General features: G+C 36.4%; 1 protein-coding gene across 1 annotated transcript in view; it reads left to right on the top strand.

Moving 5' to 3' along the window:
• EFL1 (elongation factor like GTPase 1) overlaps positions 1–21,606 on the top strand; it is a 219,820-nt gene that overhangs the window by 12,240 nt on the left and 185,974 nt on the right. The window contains exons 4-7 of the mRNA XM_069098699.1: positions 1,314–1,398; positions 10,945–11,078; positions 13,282–13,419; positions 14,265–14,479. Coding sequence (XP_068954800.1) covers positions 1,314–1,398; positions 10,945–11,078; positions 13,282–13,419; positions 14,265–14,479 — 572 coding nt within the window. The remainder of the gene's footprint in view (positions 1–1,313; positions 1,399–10,944; positions 11,079–13,281; positions 13,420–14,264; positions 14,480–21,606) is intronic.

The raw sequence follows: 21,606 nt of genomic DNA, 5'->3' as shown, positions 1-21,606 counted from the left end.
TTCAGTAATCAGGGCATGAGATACTGAGGTGGTTAGGGGGCAGTGGTAATGGAAAGGAATTTCCTGCTCTTAAGGACCTTGTTATTAGGGAGACGTATTTGGTAACTAATTGAATGTTGAAGGCCAAAGGAAAAGGGAAAAATAAGAGGATGAAAGGGTTTAGGGCCTGGGAAGCTCAGGAGAGGGGGTCAGTAAGAGAAATAGAAAGTTTGGGAATGGACAATATCCAGTTAAAGTTAGGGAAGGCTAGGGAAAAACTATATCTGGCTTCACACATTTAATGATACTTGGGGTTGACCAATATCTCTTAGAGACCCTTTCTTCTGCTAGAATCAGTGGCAAAGAATAGTGCCTAGTGTTATTGAAAGGAAAGGTCAGGTGAAAGGTCAGGACTATAGATACAGAAAACATCCATAAGAGAGGATTCTTCTCTGTACCAACTCTTCTTCTTGTGGTGATTTCACTCTGAGCCTCTTGAGCTGTGAGACTGTTTGTAAAGAATTATGAATATTATTGAAATTCACTATTTTCAGGGGACTCTAGAATCTGTCCTCAGAGAATGACAAGAATCTCCTGTGTAGCTTTAAAAATATCATCATTATAGAGCTGAAAGCATAAAAATGGGTCAGCTCTCTAAGAAAGAAAACGTAAAAAAGAAAAGGGTAGAAAAAGAGAAGGGTAGAGGATCAAGGATTTGGCCCTAGAGATTGCCTCTATTTACAGTTTGGAGTGGCCAGAAGAAACTATAAGAGTTTTTAAGTGGTGATAGTAGAACCATATTAGGCACTATTCTTTGCCATTGATTCTAGCAGAAAAAAATGAATGGTACAGAAAGAAATATTGGTCAACACTAAATGTGTTTATGAAACCAGTTTTAGTATTTCCCTAATAAACTCAAATATTTGCTTTAAAACAGTTATACTGGGACCAATACTAATAAATGATATTGATAATAGAAAAAATTCTTCTGTTCCCCATTTCTAAATATTATTGTATGTATAAAATTGCTCACATCAAGTATTAGAGTAAAATGGAAGATTACATTTAATTTTGGAGAAATGTGTAATAAGTGTAATTTTTTTCCACAATAGTAATAGTGAAGTTTTATATACTTCCATTTTTTAAATTGTTAATTCTATTAATTTTTAAAATTCCTGAATTCAATTTGTATTATGTAGTTAAGAAAACATTTTTGCTATAAAAACCCACCTTTCACCATATCAAACTTCAAATCAATGAGATGAATACATACATACATGTATGTGTGTATCATGTCTGTGTATGTAAGCTGTTGGTTATTTTTTGTTTTTTAGTTAAGATATATGGATAGCCGAGAAGATGAGCAGATTCGAGGAATCACCATGAAATCGAGTGCCATTTCCCTACACTATGAAAAAGGTAAATCTAAGTTTATATTGCAGACCACATAATTTAGTTTCTTGCTTTTTTAAAATTTCCTTTTAAAACACTTTAAATTGATAGTTGTGATTGTGATCTTGAAGTGATCTACTTTTTTTTTTTTGAGGGCAGTTGGGGTTAAATGACTTGCCCAAGGTGACACACGGCTAGTTTTTGTGTTAAGTGTCTGAGGCCGGATTTGAACTCAGGTCTTCCTGACTCCAGGGCCAGTGCTCTATTCACTGCGCCACCTAGCCTCCTGAGTGATCTATTTCTTAATACTCATTTTTCAGTGGACTTGTGGGGCTGTTGTCATGCTATGAAATCTGTAAAATTAGTATAGTATCGAGGACATAAAACTAGAATTTTTGGCGAATGAAGATGAGAAGAAGAGGATATTAAAGCTGTCATCAGACAACATAGGGGGAGAGTGACAAAGTACTTTTTGGTGGTGTTTTTCCTGTACGTTACCAATGTTTAGCACCTGTAAATCAGATGCCTACTTCTACTGAAAGGGTCCTTCCTTTCTTTTTGCTTATGGAATATCTGTAGGGACACAAGTAAAAACTAGCATAAATGTTTGTCATGGAAGGAAGTAAGCCTTTTACAGTTACACTGTAATAAAAAGTGGATAATGAGACCAGGGTTCAGGTTTTATCTATAACACATTCTGGGTCTATGACTGTAGACAAATCACTTAGCTTCTCACAACTCCATAAGACTGATAAGTTGCAGAGTAGGTGACAACCTACATTACAGAGGAAAATCCCCACTCTAAGTTCCATACACCAGTGAAGTTACAAGCACCATCAAAAAAAAAAATAGTAAGAAGGCAGAATTGGATAGCAGTTGAGGTCCAAGTTTTAAGTTATCTTTTCCCATCATGGAAGACTTATAGGAAGAGGAGAAAGCTGCAAAGAAGTCTCTTTTCTTTCTTTGTCCTGGGGTGTGTCGCTTCTACTCTGTTTTTCAAAGACTGCATCAAATCTTACTTTCCCCAGTCTTCCTTCCCTTTTTCTTCTTTTCTTTTTTCCTTCCTTCTCTTCCCTTTGTATCATAGGGAATCATACCCTTATGTATGTATCGTGTTTCCCCGATAATAAGACCTATCCCGAAAATAAGCCCTCCCCTTACTGTGTAAGATTCCTCTAAAATAAGCCCTCCCCCGAAAATAAGCCCTATTGAGATTGCCACTGTAGTGAAGGTGATCCCCTGCGCTACACGCTACATTACGGTACCCTCTATATGCACCGTCCCCCCCGAAACGCACGCCGCGCTCCGAGCTGCATCCAATCAGAGCTGCAGCAGTGAGCGCGTCATCCTGTTCTTCCCCAGTGATTTGCTTGCTGGCGCCATTGAGAGCAGTGCCACGGAGGAGAGCTGAGGCAGGAAAACATAAGCCCTCCCCTGAAAATAAGCCCTCTGGTGTTTTTCTTTCCAAAAAAATTAATAAGACAGTGTCTTATTATCGGGGAAACACGGTAGTATGTAGGGTACCATACTCTTACCTGCAAGTGCTGTCCCCAAGGGAATGTAAATTTTGATCACTGAAACCTCAAAAGATATCTTGGGGTTTACAGGCTAGAGTTTTTTTCTTAAGGACTATGCCTTAAACCCAAATCGGTCCCAGGCCAGGCCCCAGTTCATCATTGTTTGGACCCTGATTGACTCTGAGTGAATGTAAATAGCAATGTTTCTGTTTTGGATGGATACCCATAGCCATTTCCCTTCCCAGATTGATTTTTTTTTTTACTAGGTACAAGAGGCCATTTTCTGTCTCATTTCTTACCTAGCCTTTATCACTGAAACTGAGCTTAAAAAGGTCAAGGTCTCCCACAGCATCCAGAGCCATTTCTAGTTGTCCTGATCTGTATCTGGCCACTGGACGCAGATGGCTCTGGAGGAAAAAGTGAGGCTGGTGACGTTCACAGCCTTCCCTCGCTTGAATCCAGTTCACTTGCATGTCATGGCATCACTTTGCTGATGTCATGGTCCTCTTCGAAAACGAAGGACAAATAACCCCAGTCCTCCTGTCTCTCCTCTTCCTCAGAATAGGAAAGAATTTCTTTCTCAGAATTCTTGTGTCTATTTGTTTGTACTTCTCTCCTGACAGTTATTAGATTCTACCATAGTTATTGATGTTTCTGTTCTGTCTTCACTTCTGATTCTTAATTCCTCGAGAGCCAGGACCCTTACACACCTTTGTCTTTCTCTTATCACTTAGTATAGCTCCAGGCACATTATGTACTAAGTAAATATTTATTGAGTGAAACAATTTTGTATGATATAAAGTGACAGGAATAAAAGTATAAAGCTAAATACCTAAAAAAAGGAAAAGAAAAGGAAATCAGGAATGTTACAGATCAAAAAAATCAGAATGAGCTTAATGTCTAAAACCATTTGAATCAGAAGATGAATATGTTAAAAAGTTCTTTAAAAGGCTTCAGGAAAGAAACAAATGAATGGAGTAGAGCAGAGAGATGTTGCATAGGATTTTTTTCATAATTTTTAAAGCTGCCTTTTTAAAGTTAGTATGATATATGCAAGTGTAAGTTTTATACAATTCTCAGCACATGCATAACAGAACTAGAGGTGTTCCCTTTGAGAACCACTGTCTTTTAAAAAATTTTATTTCTAATTTATGAAATAACATGCATTTCATGCATCTCCTTAACATAGGAGAATAATAAAAAAGATGATTGTGCATAAAACTGCAAATCTATTATATACAACTTGCTATTCCTTTCAAGTATATAATAAAGTTATTATATAACTTTTTTTTTCCCCCACCTTAGAAATGGCTACTATTAGACACAAATATGTACTCTTAAAGATTAAGTGATTTCTTGCTAATAGACCCTAGCTTTCTTAATAACCTTTGACTTCATGGCCTGAAACCTGTCTTTCATCATCTTCATCTAATGTCTTTTGAAATACTTTAAAATCACATTTTTGTTTATTTAGTAATAAAATAGTATCTAGTATAATTCTTAGCTTTGTAAATATTGGTTGAATTATTGATGATGTCTGCTTAGTAGGATCCTAGATTTCACATAACCGATAGGTTGAAGATATTTTATTCACTGACTTCCTTAAACCCTTTAAGCAGCATTTTAGTGTTATAGATTGAGAGTTGGAAAAATAGAATTGGATAAATTGTGGAATAGGAAAATAGAAATGTAACCCTGTGGGCTACATATTAACTGAGAAAATGTCAAATTAACTTTATATTTTTATTTATTTTGTTAAACATTTGTAATTACATTTTAATCTAGTTCAGGCAACAGTGAGTTTGATACCACTGATCTAGCCCAGAACTCTCGTTTACAGATGAGGAAGCAGAAACCAAAAGGGGGTGACTTGCTTTAAGTCATACAGCTAGTATATTGCACAGATGGAACTCAAACCTAGGTCTTCTGACTTCAAATTAAACGAGCACCCTTTGTACTTGACCATGTTGTTTCGTCAAAGTGTCACCTGAAGAATTTCGTTTCATAAAATATGAAGAAATAATTGCAATAATAGCAATTCACATCTATGTAACTCTTTAATGTTCGCAGAGTGTTTTCTTCACAGTGCTCTTGTGAAGTAGGATGCTATACCATTTTATAGATGAGGAAACTGAGACTCAGAGAGGTGACTTGCCCATTGCTACAGGTTGTAAGGTGCTCTTACTGAGACTTGTAGATAGATCTTTTCTTTCCAAATTGTGAGTGTTCTGTAAGAAGACTTTTCTGCTAATGATAATGGGGTAAATTATTTATTTTGTATGATAATTGTAGGGGGTGTGAAAAAGCTTAATGACCTCTGCTTCAATATTCCCCATTCCCCTGTTGATATTTATGTTCTTGAAATCTTCTGAAGTGTATTTAAAGCTTTGTCAGAATATTTCAAGCCAAAAAGTGTTCTGTGGCCAAACTTACTTGCAAAAAACCCTACTCAGAGAGAAATGAACATCATTAACCATGACTTTGAATGAAATAAACAATTTTATCTAGTTTTGTCCTTGGATTTGGAGTTTGGTTTCCATCTGACAGGTGAACAAGATGTACACTCTTAAGCTGGGGAATGACATGATGGAAGTGATATTTAGTATTGGTGGTGTTGCTTATCACTTCATCCATTCTACCTTGCTGTCTCTTTATAAACTAAGGAATAGAACTGCTCTTACCCCCAGTTTACCCAGTTCCTCCTTAAAGAGGAAATAGTCAAGTGGCCAGTCAATTGGCGGGGCTGGGGTTTGAACTTAGGCCTTGAGACTTTGAATCCAGTACCTGTTTCTGCTTCACAGTGCCAGTTAGGACCTGCTCCAGGGGTGTGCTTTGTGCCAGCTTGCATCGGGTGTCCAACAGCACTTTTACAGTAGAGGTAACACGTTAGCTTAAAAGGTGTCAACATTTTAAAATGTTTATTCTTCACATCAGCATCTAAAACAGATGCAGTTTTCCATTTCATACCATCTTGTAACTATTCTTTGCCTGCCAAAGTATGAGTGTAATGCACAGATGCCTGTTCTCTAAAAGTTTTCATTTGCAGTATTGCTGCTTTACTGCCTTTTTTTAAAAACAAATTCCTTCTTTTTCCTAAAGATTTCATGTTCCCTTGCCTCGAAGAGTAGAGATGGCTATAGAGAACTTACATATATCTGCCAGACCTGTGCTCTTCTCTGTCCTTTGAACCTTCTCATTCATACTCAACATTCTCATCCTGAGAATAGGATGACCAATTGAACTACATTTTCCATATTGGTTCCTTTTTGTAATAATTGAGAGTTTTAATGGGGGCATTTTGGTCCAGTTTTTATGACCAGGTTCTTGGGACTGCAGCTTGGTAATTCTAAAAGACTGGGTTGGGGAGGTAGGTCATAATTTCCACACTGTTACAAACGCACTGGGCAGTAGTTGTGGACTGTCCCACTCTCCCATTTTCCTTACTTTAACAGAAGGAAAGAAAAGTTCTCTGTAGCAGTTACTATTTCCATTTGCCTAAGAGGTTTTTTCTATGATTTTTATGGTATGCCCAAGATGATTCATACCTTTTGACAGGGAAACTTCTGGATAAAAAAAATGGACATGCATTACTTTCTTCAAATGTTTTGTATTCACCCTTTTAAATTAAGGGAAGAGGTAACTGACATTCTTGTATCCTCTTAAAAATGAAGGCAGATGTGCCTGAATACTGTGCCGAGGGCTAGGGCTACAAATATAAAAAGAAAGACCATCCCTCCCTCAGGGAATCTACATTCTTTTTTTTTTTTTCATTTTTCAAATGCTTTATTAACTTCTGATTTACATCATTCATTTCTGCCAGATTTTGAGTTACAAATTTTCTCCCTGTTTTTTTTACCTACCCACCGCCCCAAAATAGCAATCCCACAGGATATCTCTTCCTCCAACCTGCTCTCTACCATATTTTCTCCCATACCCCTTTCGACTTTTCCAGTAGGGCATGGTGGATCTCTATGCCCCAGGGAATCTACATTCTGAAAAAAAGTGTACTCCAGGGAGGGTGATTTGGTCTAGAAAATATGGTTTGGGTAATTGATTGACAACCCTTTCCAGGAATTGTAGTGTTGGTTTAATTATTTTGCCTAGAGGTAGAAAGGAATAAGGATAAGACATTATGATCAGGAACTCAATGCAGTACAGTGGTATTTCTGAGACATGCTACATATGGTGAGCTCTCACCAATCAATCAGTTAGTCACCAAGGAGAAACCCCAAGCCCCATGGTGGGACTTAGAGCAATGTGTCAGGGTCTCAGGTTGGAGCACACCTGAATGGCAGAGAGGTGGGACTAGGATAGTCTAGAAATAGAGAACTCTTACGAGTCAAAGCCAAGGTATTGAGGAGAACTGACTTGTTCACGTCTCTTTATTTTAAGAAAGCCCTCCTTGCGATCTGTGTCTGTGTTTAATGAATAGTGGTGGTGATAATTTTTTTTTAGTAATTTCACCTCATTTGAAATAGGGACCCCTTCACCTCATCATTTTAGTGGTCACAGAGAAGATCTTTTGGCTAGTGCATGTGACAAATGAACAGGCTCCTGTAATGGGAATGCAAATTTGGAAGATCTTCCCTGCCCCTAGGCTAAAATGCACCTGAAGCCTGGGGAGGGAGGCTTGTTTTTCAGTAGATACTTCTTGATTGGCCAGTGAGTCAATAAGGTTGTTACATTCTCTGAGCCAGGAGAAGGCTATATAAACCCTGATGTGCTGCTTTGTTTTGGGGCTCACTTTGAGAAGTGTTCTGTGATTTGATCTGAATTCTGGGAAGCTGCTGTTGAGAGTCCCCCAGCTTTGAAAAACCCAGATGTGGAAACCCAGATGTTGACTGGGTATGGATGTAATGGTTGGACAGTTTGGAAAGCTGTCTACTTGATCTGTTAATGTCTTGATAATTCTGTCTGTATATTTTGAAGTTTGGGGTGCTGACCTTTTTCCCCTGAACAAGGTAAACGATATATGTCTGACTGATTAAAGTAAGCTTGTTAACCCATTTTGAGTTGCTTTCCTTTAACAAAGCAGATCCAAGAACCTGTATGGGCAGCAAACCCTGAGTACGTGCTTGGGGTGCTTGCTGCTACAGCTCCTTAAATGATTCTCCATGGCTTACTGAAAGACCAGAGGACATTGGGTGGAGAGTGCGAGATTCTTTTCTCTTAACTGTCTATTAGTAATAAAGAATCTCATCTGGAAGGTATTGCCTTTGGATACAGTGGTTCTCCTCCCCTGCCTTAGCTGTTTTTCCTTTTTCCTAGAATGTTAAAATTGGCTTAATGCTTGTGATTAGTTTGTTCCTATGTAATAGAGAAGTTGTTCAGACAGAAGAGGGCAGAGCTTTGTTTCTGAATGCTATAGCAGGAGTTAATGCAATCAGTTTGTAACTCTCAGGGTAGTTTTGGAAACCCCACACATTTAGCATAGTTTAAAATTTCATCTCTCCAAAAATATCTCCTGGATATGTATTCTAGGGTAGCTATCATAGGAGAAAAGATACATATTCTGGTTACTAACAGTTAATACATATAATTTTGTTGTTTTTTTTTTTTATCACTATGATTTCTGAATGTTTTCCTTTCTCTCTTCCAGATCACATTTATATAGCACTTGTAAAGAAGTTCACAGACTGCTGATACATATTCACTAGCGGATAGATAGATAGATAGATAGATAGGATTGTATATGGCTTCTCTTTAAATCTGTCATCTCTGTGTGAAGAGTTCCCATTATCTTTACAACTACAGTATTAACTCAACTGTTTTTTGAAAGTCTTTGAAAATTTTGCCCCATTTTTCTTCACATTAATACTGTGGTTAGATACTAGAATTTTATGTAAGGCCACCAGTTTTTTTAATCAAATTTTTGAAATTGCTATTAGGGTTCATGTGTATGAATTACCCAAGTGTCTCTAGACAGATGATATTAGAATTTGAGAGAGATATCACAAAATGGGAAAGAAAGCCTGGCTATGAAGTACTTAAAACATTTACTTGTACATGGAGCCTCTGACCTACTATATTGTTCATCCTTGAACATTAAAGGGTTAACCTTTAATTGTTAAGCAGTTGCTATAGAGCACCAGCAGGTATAACTTAGAGAAATCCCTCCATTTCTGCAAGTTGTTGAAGGTATGGAAAAAAAATTACATTTGTGGAGCTTTATTCCCCAAGATCATTGTTTGGAATATTGTATTTAAATAAATCTGTCACTGGAATAGCATTCTCATGAGAGTCAATTAAAATACTATTATAAGTCCTAAGTAGAGACATATTTCCAACTCTGAGAAAGGAATGTATTGTTTTTATTGTTAGTTGCCAAATACTGGAACCAGAAGAACCGGCCACAGTTAAAGCTTGGCCTGATAAAGTGTGGGAAGTTGTGTGAAAAAGAGCTACTGTTTTATTTATTATTGAATAAAACACCTTTATACCTGAAAGTATAGTAGGGATGTCCCAGAATTTTGGGTAATGAGAATTTGTTAGCAAGAGAAAAGATGGCTACATAAGACTAAATCTTTTTAAAGTAACATGTATCATATAAATGTAACAAAAGAATCAGGACAAATTGATATGATATACAATAAACTGAAATGTAACTATATTTACAATGCTCATCATTATATGTTATCATGCAGAATGGCTTCTGGAATTTCCGAGTTCTGTAAAGCAACCTGGATTGTATTTGTTTTTGTTATTGCTGAATAACTAATATGAAAAGAAATTTTTTTAAGGTAAATTTGCCTTTTTTAAGTGTTATGAATTTGGCTAAAATAAAAGTAAATTTGGGAGCAAATATTTTTTATCAAAATTGGTTTAAAGTGAGTAACAAACTCAAAACACCCCCTTGTGATTGATTATAGATGCACATGAGGCTCGAGTATATAGTTGGGAGATCAATTTCACAAGGCATATGTGAAAATAAGTCACATCTTTGATCTTTCAGTAAAATCTTGTGGTTTTTCCTTTTGAAAGGAATCCCTGAGAAAATGAATTGAGAAGGCAGAGTGATAGTGAAGAACTTCCAACTGGAAATTCAGAAATCCAAATTCTTCCAGTTTTATCACTAACTAGCCATATGCTGTTGGGCATATCATCTCTCCTATCTAGGCCTCACATTGATCATTTGCAAGAACAGAGGTAGAAATAGCTGTGTAACCCTGGGCAAGTCACTTAACACTGATTGCCTAAAAAAAAGAACAGAAGTTGAAACTAGATGGTCTTGAAGGGCCCATTTCATTTTAAAACTATGATTCTGTGAATTTATGATCTCGTCTTATGAAAAGCTATTATTTGTAGGTAGTGCTGGCTATAAGCTATGGTATAGGAGCTGAGAGTAATAGTAACCTGCATGTTTATTTTCAGTTGTTTTTTTTTCAGATTTACTGCTTTTCTTTTTGCTATGAAATTAGAGCCCTCATGCTTAGTTATGACCAAAGGATAAATGTGAAAATTGGCAATATGAAACTTGTTCATAAAGGAAACTTAAAAGTATGAATGATCCTTATCTCAAGTTGTTGGGCCCTGAAAGCTGGTGAAAGCTTAAGATTGCTCTCAGAGTTTGAAACCTCCTGTATTTGCTCTTTAAATTTCCTCAAGGTTTTAGACTTCAGCTTTTTTGTTTTAGGATGTATTCTATTAGGATCTGGGTAGAATACAATTTCAATCAATCATTCCACATTCTCTTTCTTTTCCAGTTTATCATGGCCATTGAAGTTGTGAGGGACCTGAACTCTGTTATCCTTTTAAGTTAAATTTGTCAGAATGTCAGGCATGGACTTGCCCCATGTGGAATGCTAGATGGATCATCCCATTTACAACTAACTTTATCTCAAGAATTAGAAGTCCTCAATTTGGTATAGAGGATGACAGTAACTAAACTTGGGGTAGAGACAGATCCTTAGGTTCTGATGCAGGGCTTTCTGTGAAACTCCTTAATCAGTGTGGATTTTCTTTGCTTTTGTGACTACAGCCTGTTGTGACAACACCTGTTGAGATCCTCTACTCTGCATGTTTTTAAAATATGTTTATTTTTAAAACTTGATTTCAGATGATCAGGAGTACCTCATTAATCTAATAGACTCCCCAGGACATGTGGATTTCTCTTCAGAAGTATCAACTGCTGTCCGAATTTGTGATGGCTGCATCATTGTGGTGGATGCTGTGGAAGGAGTCTGCCCACAGGTGATGTACAGTAAAAACCTATGGCATTTACTGGGAATAGCAGGGGGAAATAATGAGTCTTCAGAAAAATCAGAGTACTAACTAACTCACATTTATTTCTTTTCTTTTTTTTTTTTCAAAAGCAATTGGGGTTAAGTAACTTGTTCAAGGTTACACAGCCAGGTTTTTCTGGGTGGGTACTAAGTATCAGATCCTAGATTCGATCCCAGGTCATCCCAACTCTGGAGCCAGTGCTCTTACTCGCTGTGCTACCTGGCCTCCCCGACAAAGTGCTTTCTTAACAACAACTTTGTGAACAAGGCAGTACAAATTTTACAACCCCAGTCTTTATAGATGAAGTAGCTGAAGCCCAGAGAGGTGAATTAATTTGCCCGTGGTCACAGAGCTACTAATAACTGTCAGTCGGCCAGGGTTTGAATTGAACTCTTCTGTCACTAAACCCAGGTCTCCTTTTACTATCCTACAACTGTTTCATTTTGCTTTAGACTCTTGCTTAAGGATTAGCACAGTCTTCTGTATCAAGTGAATTATATTTACTTGTATAGAAGATAAGCCCAGACTCTGATGTTAGAACTGAAAGGATTTTAAACATCATCTAGTCCAACTTTATAGATGAGGAATAAGGAAACTGAGTCTTAGGTAGTTTAAATTAGGTCCTGGAACTTAATTCTACTAATTGCTCATTTTTTCAGATGACTTTTGAGAGGCAGCTTGGCTTGCCATAGATTAACCTGGTATACAGTCTTTGGGGAGGTGGGATTAAGACTTAGGTCTCCTGAGTCCCTGATTGGCATTCTTCCCATTGTTCCATACTGCGTCTCATAACAAAAATTTGAAATCAAGGAAAAAGTAGTAAAAAAAAAAACCTCATTTCCCACTCTTGATGCTTCTTAGTAGTTTCACATTCTCAGAGGCAAATTCTGAACTAAGCATCCCTTCTGGAGAATGAGAAATTAGGGTGCATAGATGATATGATCAGACTATTTTCTTTGGGTCATGCTTGCTGCCATTGATGGGGTGCACATCCTGAAGTGAATACCAGTATGGCAGCCTTGCAACTGAGCCTACTGCTTTGGAGATCTGAGGCAAACAAGTCACTTGGGCATTAGAGTAAGGGGGTTGTTTGTTTTCCCTCTTTGTAACAGAAGATTGTCGTATTTCTTGATAGGTAGATTGATTTGTAAATGTGAAATGACAAAAGGAGCTCAAGATTGTTTTTTGTCCCCCTAGAAAATAGTACATTTGTGGAACCCCGCCTGTGTGGCTAACCCTCATCTTATCTCTGGAGCAGAGAGTCTGGAAGCAAGGGGGGAAGTTAGGAGGCCCCAGCCCTACTGAAAAGATAAGGTTCTCTACTAAGATAGTGACTGTGGGCTTGGAAAGGAAGTGACCATGAGTGGAACAGACCTGAAAAGGATGAATCAGTATGATAACTGAGGTGGAATGCTAGGGAGAGAAGCTAGTATGTGATTCTGAAGAATGGTGGATCCAGGGACACAAATGGGAGTTTGATTTTCAGCACTAAGTCCAAGGTGATAGTGGAAATTTGAGCCATTTTTTAACTCCTTCAGTGGTTTCTTTCAATTAATTTCAGCTTGCTTGTCTTCCCTCTTCTCTTGTTCTCTTTCAGTCTGTGACTTTTGTCAGTAAAACTTGTCTTCTTTGGCCTGTCTCACCCAACTTTGAGACCATTGCTTTGATTATCTTTTTGTGTCAGGACACTAGTCTTACAATTGGATTTTGGTTCAAAACCTCGTTCTGCCACTTACCGTGACTGTCTCATTTTAAAAACTGAGGATAATAATAAGATAACATATTGTCTGCTTTGCAGGTTTTTGTCAGGATCAAACAAGATGATTTGCACAAAAGTGCTTTGTAAATCGCAAAACATTTTATCACTGTGAGCAGCTGTTATCACTAATGGAACATCTCCCTAACCCCTTCCCTCCAAATTTATCATTTGCTCTAATTTTAGCTCAATACCCATTTCAGAAAAATTTTCTAACCTTTCTAGCAAGTGCCTAATAGATGACCCAGTAATGCTGTGTATACCCACTAAGCACTGTATTTGCTGACTAATTTATGTGGATTGGATTTTGATCAGATAAGATGAAATGTACTGATTATTTTGCATTGAAGGTTTTCTTAATGTGGTTTAATTCTGTCAAACCATAAGCCATATTTGCATGTGTGTTTTTGTTAGACGCAAGCAGTTCTTCGACAAGCCTGGCTAGAAAACATCCGCCCAGTTCTCGTGATCAATAAAATAGATCGTTTGATAGTGGAACTTAAATTCACCCCTCAGGAGGCATATTCTCACCTGAAGAATATCTTAGAACAGGTATTGTATCAATTTATACTTTTGTTATCAAACTGGGGAGGTCTCAGGGAAGTTTAAGAGGGACAGTTCCTGAGGTAAAAATTGGTGTGATGGATGGGGTAATGTCAGGAAAACTAGACAAAGCTTTCTTTGGGAGAGATCAGAATTCTGAATGCATTTGTAGGCAACCACTTCTGGGAAGTTTTTATCTCCCCGTAATGGAGGTGTGCATGGTCTTGGTGAAGGCAAAAAAGTGGTGGAAAAATCGACCCTGCATCTCTTAAAGTACATTTTAAGATGTTTTTCTATCACTATATAGTATATGTATATACTTTGTATATAGTTAAGTGCTTTGTATGTGGTAAGTGATTAAATAGATGCTTATTGGTCAAAACCAAACTAAACAAAAAAAAAATTAAAAAATCCTCCTCTACTCTCTGTGGGCCATAGGTCATCATTTTAAAAAAATGTAACTGTGGTGAAGCAGTTCTTTTGTGCTGTCAAGTTTATCAATGAGAGCTTCTATTTGTGTTGGGAAATAAAAATGAAAATTTACTAGAGGGTTTGACAATGTTTATTTGTATTAAAATCACAAAATGACCTTTCAGAATACCTCTGATTTGGTTTTGCTATGGGCAATTTAAATTTGATATTACTTTATTCTAAGTAAGGTCAAGAATATCTTTGATAAGGTAAGGTAAGTCATACATTTTCTTCATAAATTGAATGTGAATTGGAAGCATCCTTTTGTTACTTCTAAGGCTAGCTACCTGGCGTTAGAGAGTATGTACCCTACAGTGGATATCCCACAGTAGCCGTCTCTTACCATCTGGATGACATTTTTGTATTTTACCTGTCTTCCCTAGATTAATGCACTCACTGGGGCTCTTTTTACTTCTAAAGTCTTAGAAGAATGGGCCAAAAGAGAAACGGAATCCCAAGAGAGTTCAGATTCTGTACCAGGAGAGCAAGTTTATGACTGGAGTGCAGGCTTGGAGCACACAGATGATTCTCACCTTTACTTCTCACCAGATCAGGGAAATGTGATATTTACAAGTGCAATAGATGGATGGGGCTTTGGGTAAGTCTGTTTGAATCCAGTAGAGGTTAGAGTCATAAGAAAAATAAAGACTTTTCAACATCACCATTGTTACTATATTTTTTGCCACACCAGGAGGCTATATGATGTAGTGGAAAGAAAGAGAAGAGACATGGGTTAGAGCACTGGCTCCAAACACTAGGTGTATAGCTATGGGCAAGCCAGTTCATTTCTCTGGGGCTCAGTTTCTTAATCTGTAAAATGAGAAACTAATACCTGTAGTACCTATGTAAGAGAGTTGTAAGATGGTATATGTAAGATATTGTATACCAATCAAGATTGTTATTATTATGCTATTGTTGATATTACTACACTATGAGTTAATCCTTTTACAATCCTTCTGAGACAGGCAATGGTTAATTCTCCTTGAACTCTTTTTAAATTTCATTTGTAATAAGTTTTTTATTATCCAAGTTAATAAAGGGGAGGAGGACATGGATAAACCAAAATGAATGTTATCCAAAAATAATTTATCTTTGATTTTGTAATGCATCTTACAACTTGGTATAAGCCAAGTTCTAATGCCTTTTGAGTAATAATGTTTTCTTCAGCCAAATAGCAGTAGAATTAAATTACAAAGAATACACTGAAAAAGAAAGGTTCTGTAATATACAACTGTTTTGAGGCATGTGATCTAGGAATGTTTTGCTGATTTTAATTTTCATAATTTTATAAATTTGTTTTAATAAAAAACATTTTTGAACCCCTATCATATGCAAAGTGAAATGAATAATCGAGTGCATATGCTTTTTCTGGTTCTTTTCTATTTGGCCTCTCTATGTTTTGACCTTGATTTTATGCTATTTACTTTGTAGAGTAGGCTTGGTTATGGGAACTTTTTAATACTTTTGTCCAACTGCCCTTCAGGTTCCCATACCTTCCCCATCCCAGAAAAAATTCCCCATCTAAAAAAAAAATTCCAACAAAATTCAAACCATCCTCCAAAACAAGAATTATACAAAAATATTGAAGAGCTTGTAGGGAAAAAAAACACCCTTCTTGGTTCAAAGCACTTCTTTTCCCTTGACAATTGATGGTAAAGAGCATATATTCACTTTTATTTCATCTAGTCTTACAAAACTAGTCCTAAAGTTCTATTGCATAAAAATGGTTAATATTTCCTGTAGGGTTTTTTAACTAGACTTAAGTTAGTTTTCCTTCCTAGAGCACATCCCAGGTGATAGTGATAGGAGGGTGGTGGGAGGAGTGAGATGAGAAGTAATAGGGAGAAATGAATACCAGGAACATGGCTGTGAAACTTTTTTTTCAGCAGACAATTTAGGAAGTAGATTATCTTCATCTGAGTAATTCCGGGTTAACTGTCTGAACTTGCTATTGTTCAAGCTTCAGTACTTAGGCCTTTTTCATTGCTATGAAACTGAAGTGTTAAGTGATGGTAGGAATCTATCTACATTTGTCTATGATCATGTCCCAATCTAGGTAATACAACCATTATGACACTGTTTAGTTTTTGAGTAACGACTTAAACAGACAGCTTTTTTTTTCTTCTAAATGACTTTTGCCACCTGTAAAATAGGATATTTAGAGGTAGTAAAGGTAACATAGGATAGTGGATAGATTGCTGCTCTTGAAGTTAGGAAAATCTAGGTTAAAGTTATGCTTCTTCTGTATACTAACTCTGTGATCCTTACTGAGTCACATAATTTCTCAGTGACTGTGAAGTTATTTTAAGTAATATTTTATTTTTACCCAAATTACATGTTTTTAACATTTATTAAAAAAAATTTTTAAGTTCCAAATTCTCTACCTCCCTCCTCTATCCCCTCCCTGAGATGGTAAGCAGTTTGATATAGGTTATTTATACATGTGCAGGCATGCAAAACATATTTCCATATTAGTCATGTTGTGAAAGAAGACACAGACCTAAAGAAAATAAAACAACCCTGTGGACAGCTTTTTAAGACTACACTGAGCAGAATTGCTGTAGATATACATTGGTAAAGGGGGCTCCCTCACCAGAATTTTGATATACCATACAAATTTGAAACAAACAAACAAATTGGACCAGTAATTTAGGGGAGGTTTTTATTTTTCTTTGCAATTATAACTCAAAGAATGAAAAAAAGAACTTTCCAAAAGAATAAAAAAGATTATGGATTGTACTATTCCTTAAAGAAAAAAGGTAACCTAAGGAGATAATAGCAGCTACCAAGCCAGATGCCTATTTTCTAATCTCTTTATGAGAATAGTCTATGCATTCAGGAGTACCAGTGATTGAAATGAGAAAGGACCAGGCAAAGCTTCTGTAGAGAGTTCTCTCCAGTAAATTGTGTCTTTGTGGACACATAATTGATTGAGAAGGGGCCATCCTACAGGCCTTGAATGTACAATCTCTTTAAATCTTGCATATGGAATTTCTTGCTTCCTTTAAGGTGGTTCTCAAGCACCACATTCTGTATGAAGCCTTTCCAGATTCCCCTCAACTATTAGTGTTCCCTCCCCTCTGCAGCTACCTTGTATTTAACTTCTTTATATTTATTCATTTTATATTTTTGCTGTATATGCTTATATATATGTACTTGTTTTCCCGTTAGAATGTAAGCTCCTTGTGAGTAGGATTCTCTTTATTTTTTATTCCCAGCTCCTGGCACTATGCCTAGCACATAGTAGGTTTTTAATAAATATTTTATTGATTGTTTCCAATGTCCTACCCTGCCAGGTTGTTATTGGCGTGCCATTATTATGTATTACATTGCCATATAAAAGAACTGGTGGCAGTTTTTTGGAGGAAGGGTTCCTAAAACATGTTGTATCTTCATTGATTGCGATGTGTAGCCCCTTATTTGAAGCCCATCTATTCTGCAGTATTTTATTAGATCCAAAAGTTCATTTGGTTGTTTTAATGATTTGTGAGTATTCTGCTAACTGACCACAAGATGGGGATCTTGTCTTTTTCTTTGAAGGTTACTATTAATGTTTCATGTTTGTTTAGTTGAAATATTCATTTATGAATTATGTAAAGATTATTTTATCGGGGAGGTTTGTGGGTGGAGAAAGGGCAAGAAGATGATGTCTTTACCTGATTAAATGTAGCTGATTTATCTCTTTGAGCTCATGTGTTTGGCTTTTTTTTTTTAAGCAATGTAAATCTCAATAAGTGAATATTTCACAGACTTAGATATCAATTTTGGATATGTTGTATTGGCCACTTTCAAGATGCACACTTATGATCTGGCATTATGTTTTCCACATGGGGAAAGTTTAATCATTATTTTTTTTTTAAATAGAAGTACCAAGATGGAGATTTCTAAAATCTCATCATTAAGAAGATAAAAAAAGTAGGAAGAGAGGGTGCAGAATGACTAGAAATTGAATTCTTATTTGAAATCCCACTCAAAACATCAGTGGGCAGTTTCTGTTTGCATTAAGATTTTGGCAAGAAACTGCCAGTTTCCAATCATATTCAGAAAAAAAAGCAGGAATCTATGAATAAATAGCCACCAGGTGTCTCATTGTGGCAGTGTGCCATGAGAGCTGCCATCAAGAATGACAGAGTACTGAGGCTTTCATTTCCTGTAAGTACGGGGAATTTTGCAGTGACCAGATCATGTGCTGCACTAATGTTTCTCTGCTGCCAAGTAACAGAAATAGATGAACAAAGTACAGATTGGTTTCCCTTTTAGAGTAGTAAGGTGAAAGGGGTGGAAGAACTCTTTTTTATAGCTTAACAAGGGATAATGAAGCATCTTTTGAAAAAAGTGCTTTTTGAGAAAATCATTTTGATTCATTTTTAAATGTTACTATCCTGCATCCACTATGTACCTCTGGCACTATGCTGGGCACTAAGGATACAAAAACAAAAATAAAACACTAGCCACATTCAGGAAGCATATAGCCTACTGTGAAGCTTTAACATGTACACCTGTGTTCAGCATAAAAGACCGTCGGTAGGGGTAACCCAGGTTGAGGCTTCTGTTGCCAGGATAAATCTTCCAAGTTCAGATACCGGTGCAAGTTATAGCTTAGCTAAGACAGAACAGCAATAGAAGAATCAAAGGTTTGTGGGAGATAATGTTTGAGGAGATCTAGCAATAAAATCTGAATCCTTAAATACATAGGTAAAAGTATGCAAAAAATAATAATAAAACAGAAACTAGCCATCCTAATGTGAGAAGAAAAATTGGACCTAATAAGTAATGTATTCCTAAAAGTAGGTAAAATGGGTTTAATGCCTGAAATATGGCCACATCTGGTTAAAAAAATACAGAATATGTAAAAAAGGCAGTGGGATAGAATTACATTTTTTTTTAATTTAAAATTTCATTTTCAATTCCAAATCTCTCCTTACATCCCCTCTCCTACCCATTGAGAAGGCAGGAAAATAGCATTGTATTTTTAGAAGATAGAAACTTGTGATGAAATCCAGCAACTGGAGAATATGGTGAGGAATCATTGGAATGAGAATCAGTGGAGGAAAAACACGCTTTTATAGTCTTATCAGTGTATACTATAGACAACATGAACAGAAAGAAATTGATGTATTTAGGAAATCACATTAACCTGGCATGGTATTGTAGAGGTAGGAATTTAAGTTTTCAGGACATCTACTGGAACTCTGTCAAAAGTAGGAGGTCTGATAAATTTTCATGTGTTTTTGTGATCATTTCATTCCTTAAAAGGTCAAAAAAGTGACTAAGGCATCTGCTTATTCTGTACCTGATTCTGACCAGCAAATAGCTTCTAAAATAGAACTGATGAAGATCTTCAGGGAAAATGACCATTCCATTTTAGAGTTTCTGATAGAGGAAGAGAGTCAGCACTTAAGTCTAATCTGCATTGTAGATTTTAAGAAAAACAGATTTAAGAAGTTACAGAAAAAAGAATAAGCAGAATTTCAAGGGCTCATTATAGAGGGCAAGTCAGTCTAGGAAAAATGAGAAAATCATGAAGACAAAAAGAGAGAATTAGGGAAGAAAAGAAGGATCTGCTTCAAGATGGCCATGGGGCTATATAGGGAACCCATCCATAGAGTAACGTTTATGAGAGTGTTGTCAGTACAGGGAACTTGTACACAAAGGCATGTGTAGAAGACTGCTTCAAGAGAAAGCATGATAAGAGGATGAATCCACACGTGGTAAGAGTGATATGTCAAATACTCAAATCCAGAGTCAACCTAGGGTAGTGGCAGGTGCTCAGAATAACATAGAGAACTTTTTACATATATTTAGGGGCAAGAGAGAGGTTAAAGATAGTATCACTGTTAGACGTGGATGGGATGATAATGCATGATGGAAAGAAGGTAAAGCTACTATTATCATAGCATCATAGTTTAAGAGCTGTAAGGGGCCCTAAAAGGTCAGAGTTCAACCACTTCATTTTATAGATATCTCAGGGAACCCTGCTAAATGCATTCATATGCTTGAATGGTTGTCATCTAAATGTTATCGACTCATTCTGCTAAATTCCCACCCCCTCATTTTGCAAATGAGGAAGCTGAGGATTCCAAAGGGCATGCTAAATGTCTTCATGTATTTGAATGGTTGTCATCTAGAAGATGGATTCCACTTGTTCTTCTTTACCCCGCAGGGCAAAACTGAAAAACTGTGAGTGGAAGTTGAGGCACAGATTGTAAATTGATACAATGAAAAAATTCTAAACGATTCAAACTATGTAAAGGTTGAATAGGTTACCCTGGGAAGGAGGGAGTTTTATTCATTAAAAGTTTTTAAACAGAGGCAGTATGTTCACCTGTCCAGGATGTTGTAAAAGGGATTCCTTTCTGGGTACATAGTACATTGAACTGGATGTGCAATGAGGCCTCTTAATAATTCCAAAATTCACTCATAAGTTAATGTGTTGACTTACTGTTGTTGAACATTGGTTGTAGAGTCCTTTTTTCCTTAAGGTTAGTATCATCAGGAATGGTATCTTTGCTTGAGGCTTTTTATAAACAAACATATATCTATATATCTAAATATGTTTATATAAATATATTTGAAATATCACTAAGTACAATTGTTCAGGGAATGGAGTGTATTTAATAACTGAGGGTCATTTTTTTTTCAAATCAGAGCAGCTTATAAATTCTTGACTTGGCCTACTGACAGTTTCATCTTTGAAAAGGTACAGGATGTGATGAGGGTGTTGCTATTTTGCCCTTAATTCTAGCCAGCAAAGGAGAGCTCCTAGAAATATGAGTGCTAGAAACTTTGGAAAATAATGACCATGTTATCTAACATTCATGATTACAAAGAAAGGGAACTAATAATTGTTACTAGACATGACAATAGGCTTTAGTGGAAAAAAAAAATAAGGACATGGATCTTTGGCTAGAAACTTTGAAAGAAAATATTTTTTTCCAGAAGTTAGAAGTCTCTAAAAAGTGAAATTCTGACAATATGATTGAAAATAATCCCAGTGAGGGAAAAGTTGGAGAAAGTTATGTAAAGTAATCTGTACTGCAGAAAATTTGCTCAGTTTCAGAAAGGACTTGGACAAAAGATTGGCATAAGAGTATAAATCCAACTGCAAATAGAGTGGTACAAACCCATAAGAAGAGTCTCAGAATTAATCAGGATTTGCCCAAAATACTAAAGACAAATTAAAATCCTTTTTTGTTATATCTGAGCAAGAACAGCGGGGAAGATAGAAGATATTAACAGGTGAAGAAAAGAAGGCAAAACTGCTTATCTTCTCTTGTTCTGTGTTCTCTAGTTCGGAGAAAGCTTACAACTTGGAAAGGATAGGAAAAAAAATCTTAAAGGTGGAATTGAAACCTGAGATGGCATAGGAGATGAGTAAAAAGCACTAGGTAGCTTTAAATGAATTAAGAGTGTCTGGGCCCAGACAAATTGCAATCTATGGTACGGAAATACCTTGTATATGTTGTCATAGAACGCCTGTTAGTAGTCTAGGGAAATAATTGTGTGTGGGACAAGTATCAAAGGAATAGAAATAGACAAATATTGTCAACATGGATGCAAAGGTGGATACTAGAAACTTAATGGCTAAGCATTGTGTTGCTTCCTCACAAAAGTCTAGATTAGATTATTAAATAAGATTAAAATCTATGTGAACATTTAGAAAACAAAAAGGTGTAGTGGATTCACTGAGAAGTCACATATAAGTAATCTAATTTCCTTTTATTT

This window comes from Petaurus breviceps, unplaced genomic scaffold, assembly GCF_028583685.1.
Source record: "Petaurus breviceps papuanus isolate PSGF00001 unplaced genomic scaffold, PetGlider_PUasm1.0 37, whole genome shotgun sequence".
NCBI classification, from domain to species: Eukaryota; Metazoa; Chordata; class Mammalia; order Diprotodontia; family Petauridae; genus Petaurus; species Petaurus breviceps.
Note: the sequence above shows the minus strand (reverse complement) of the source record. Positions and strands in the feature narration are given on the sequence as shown.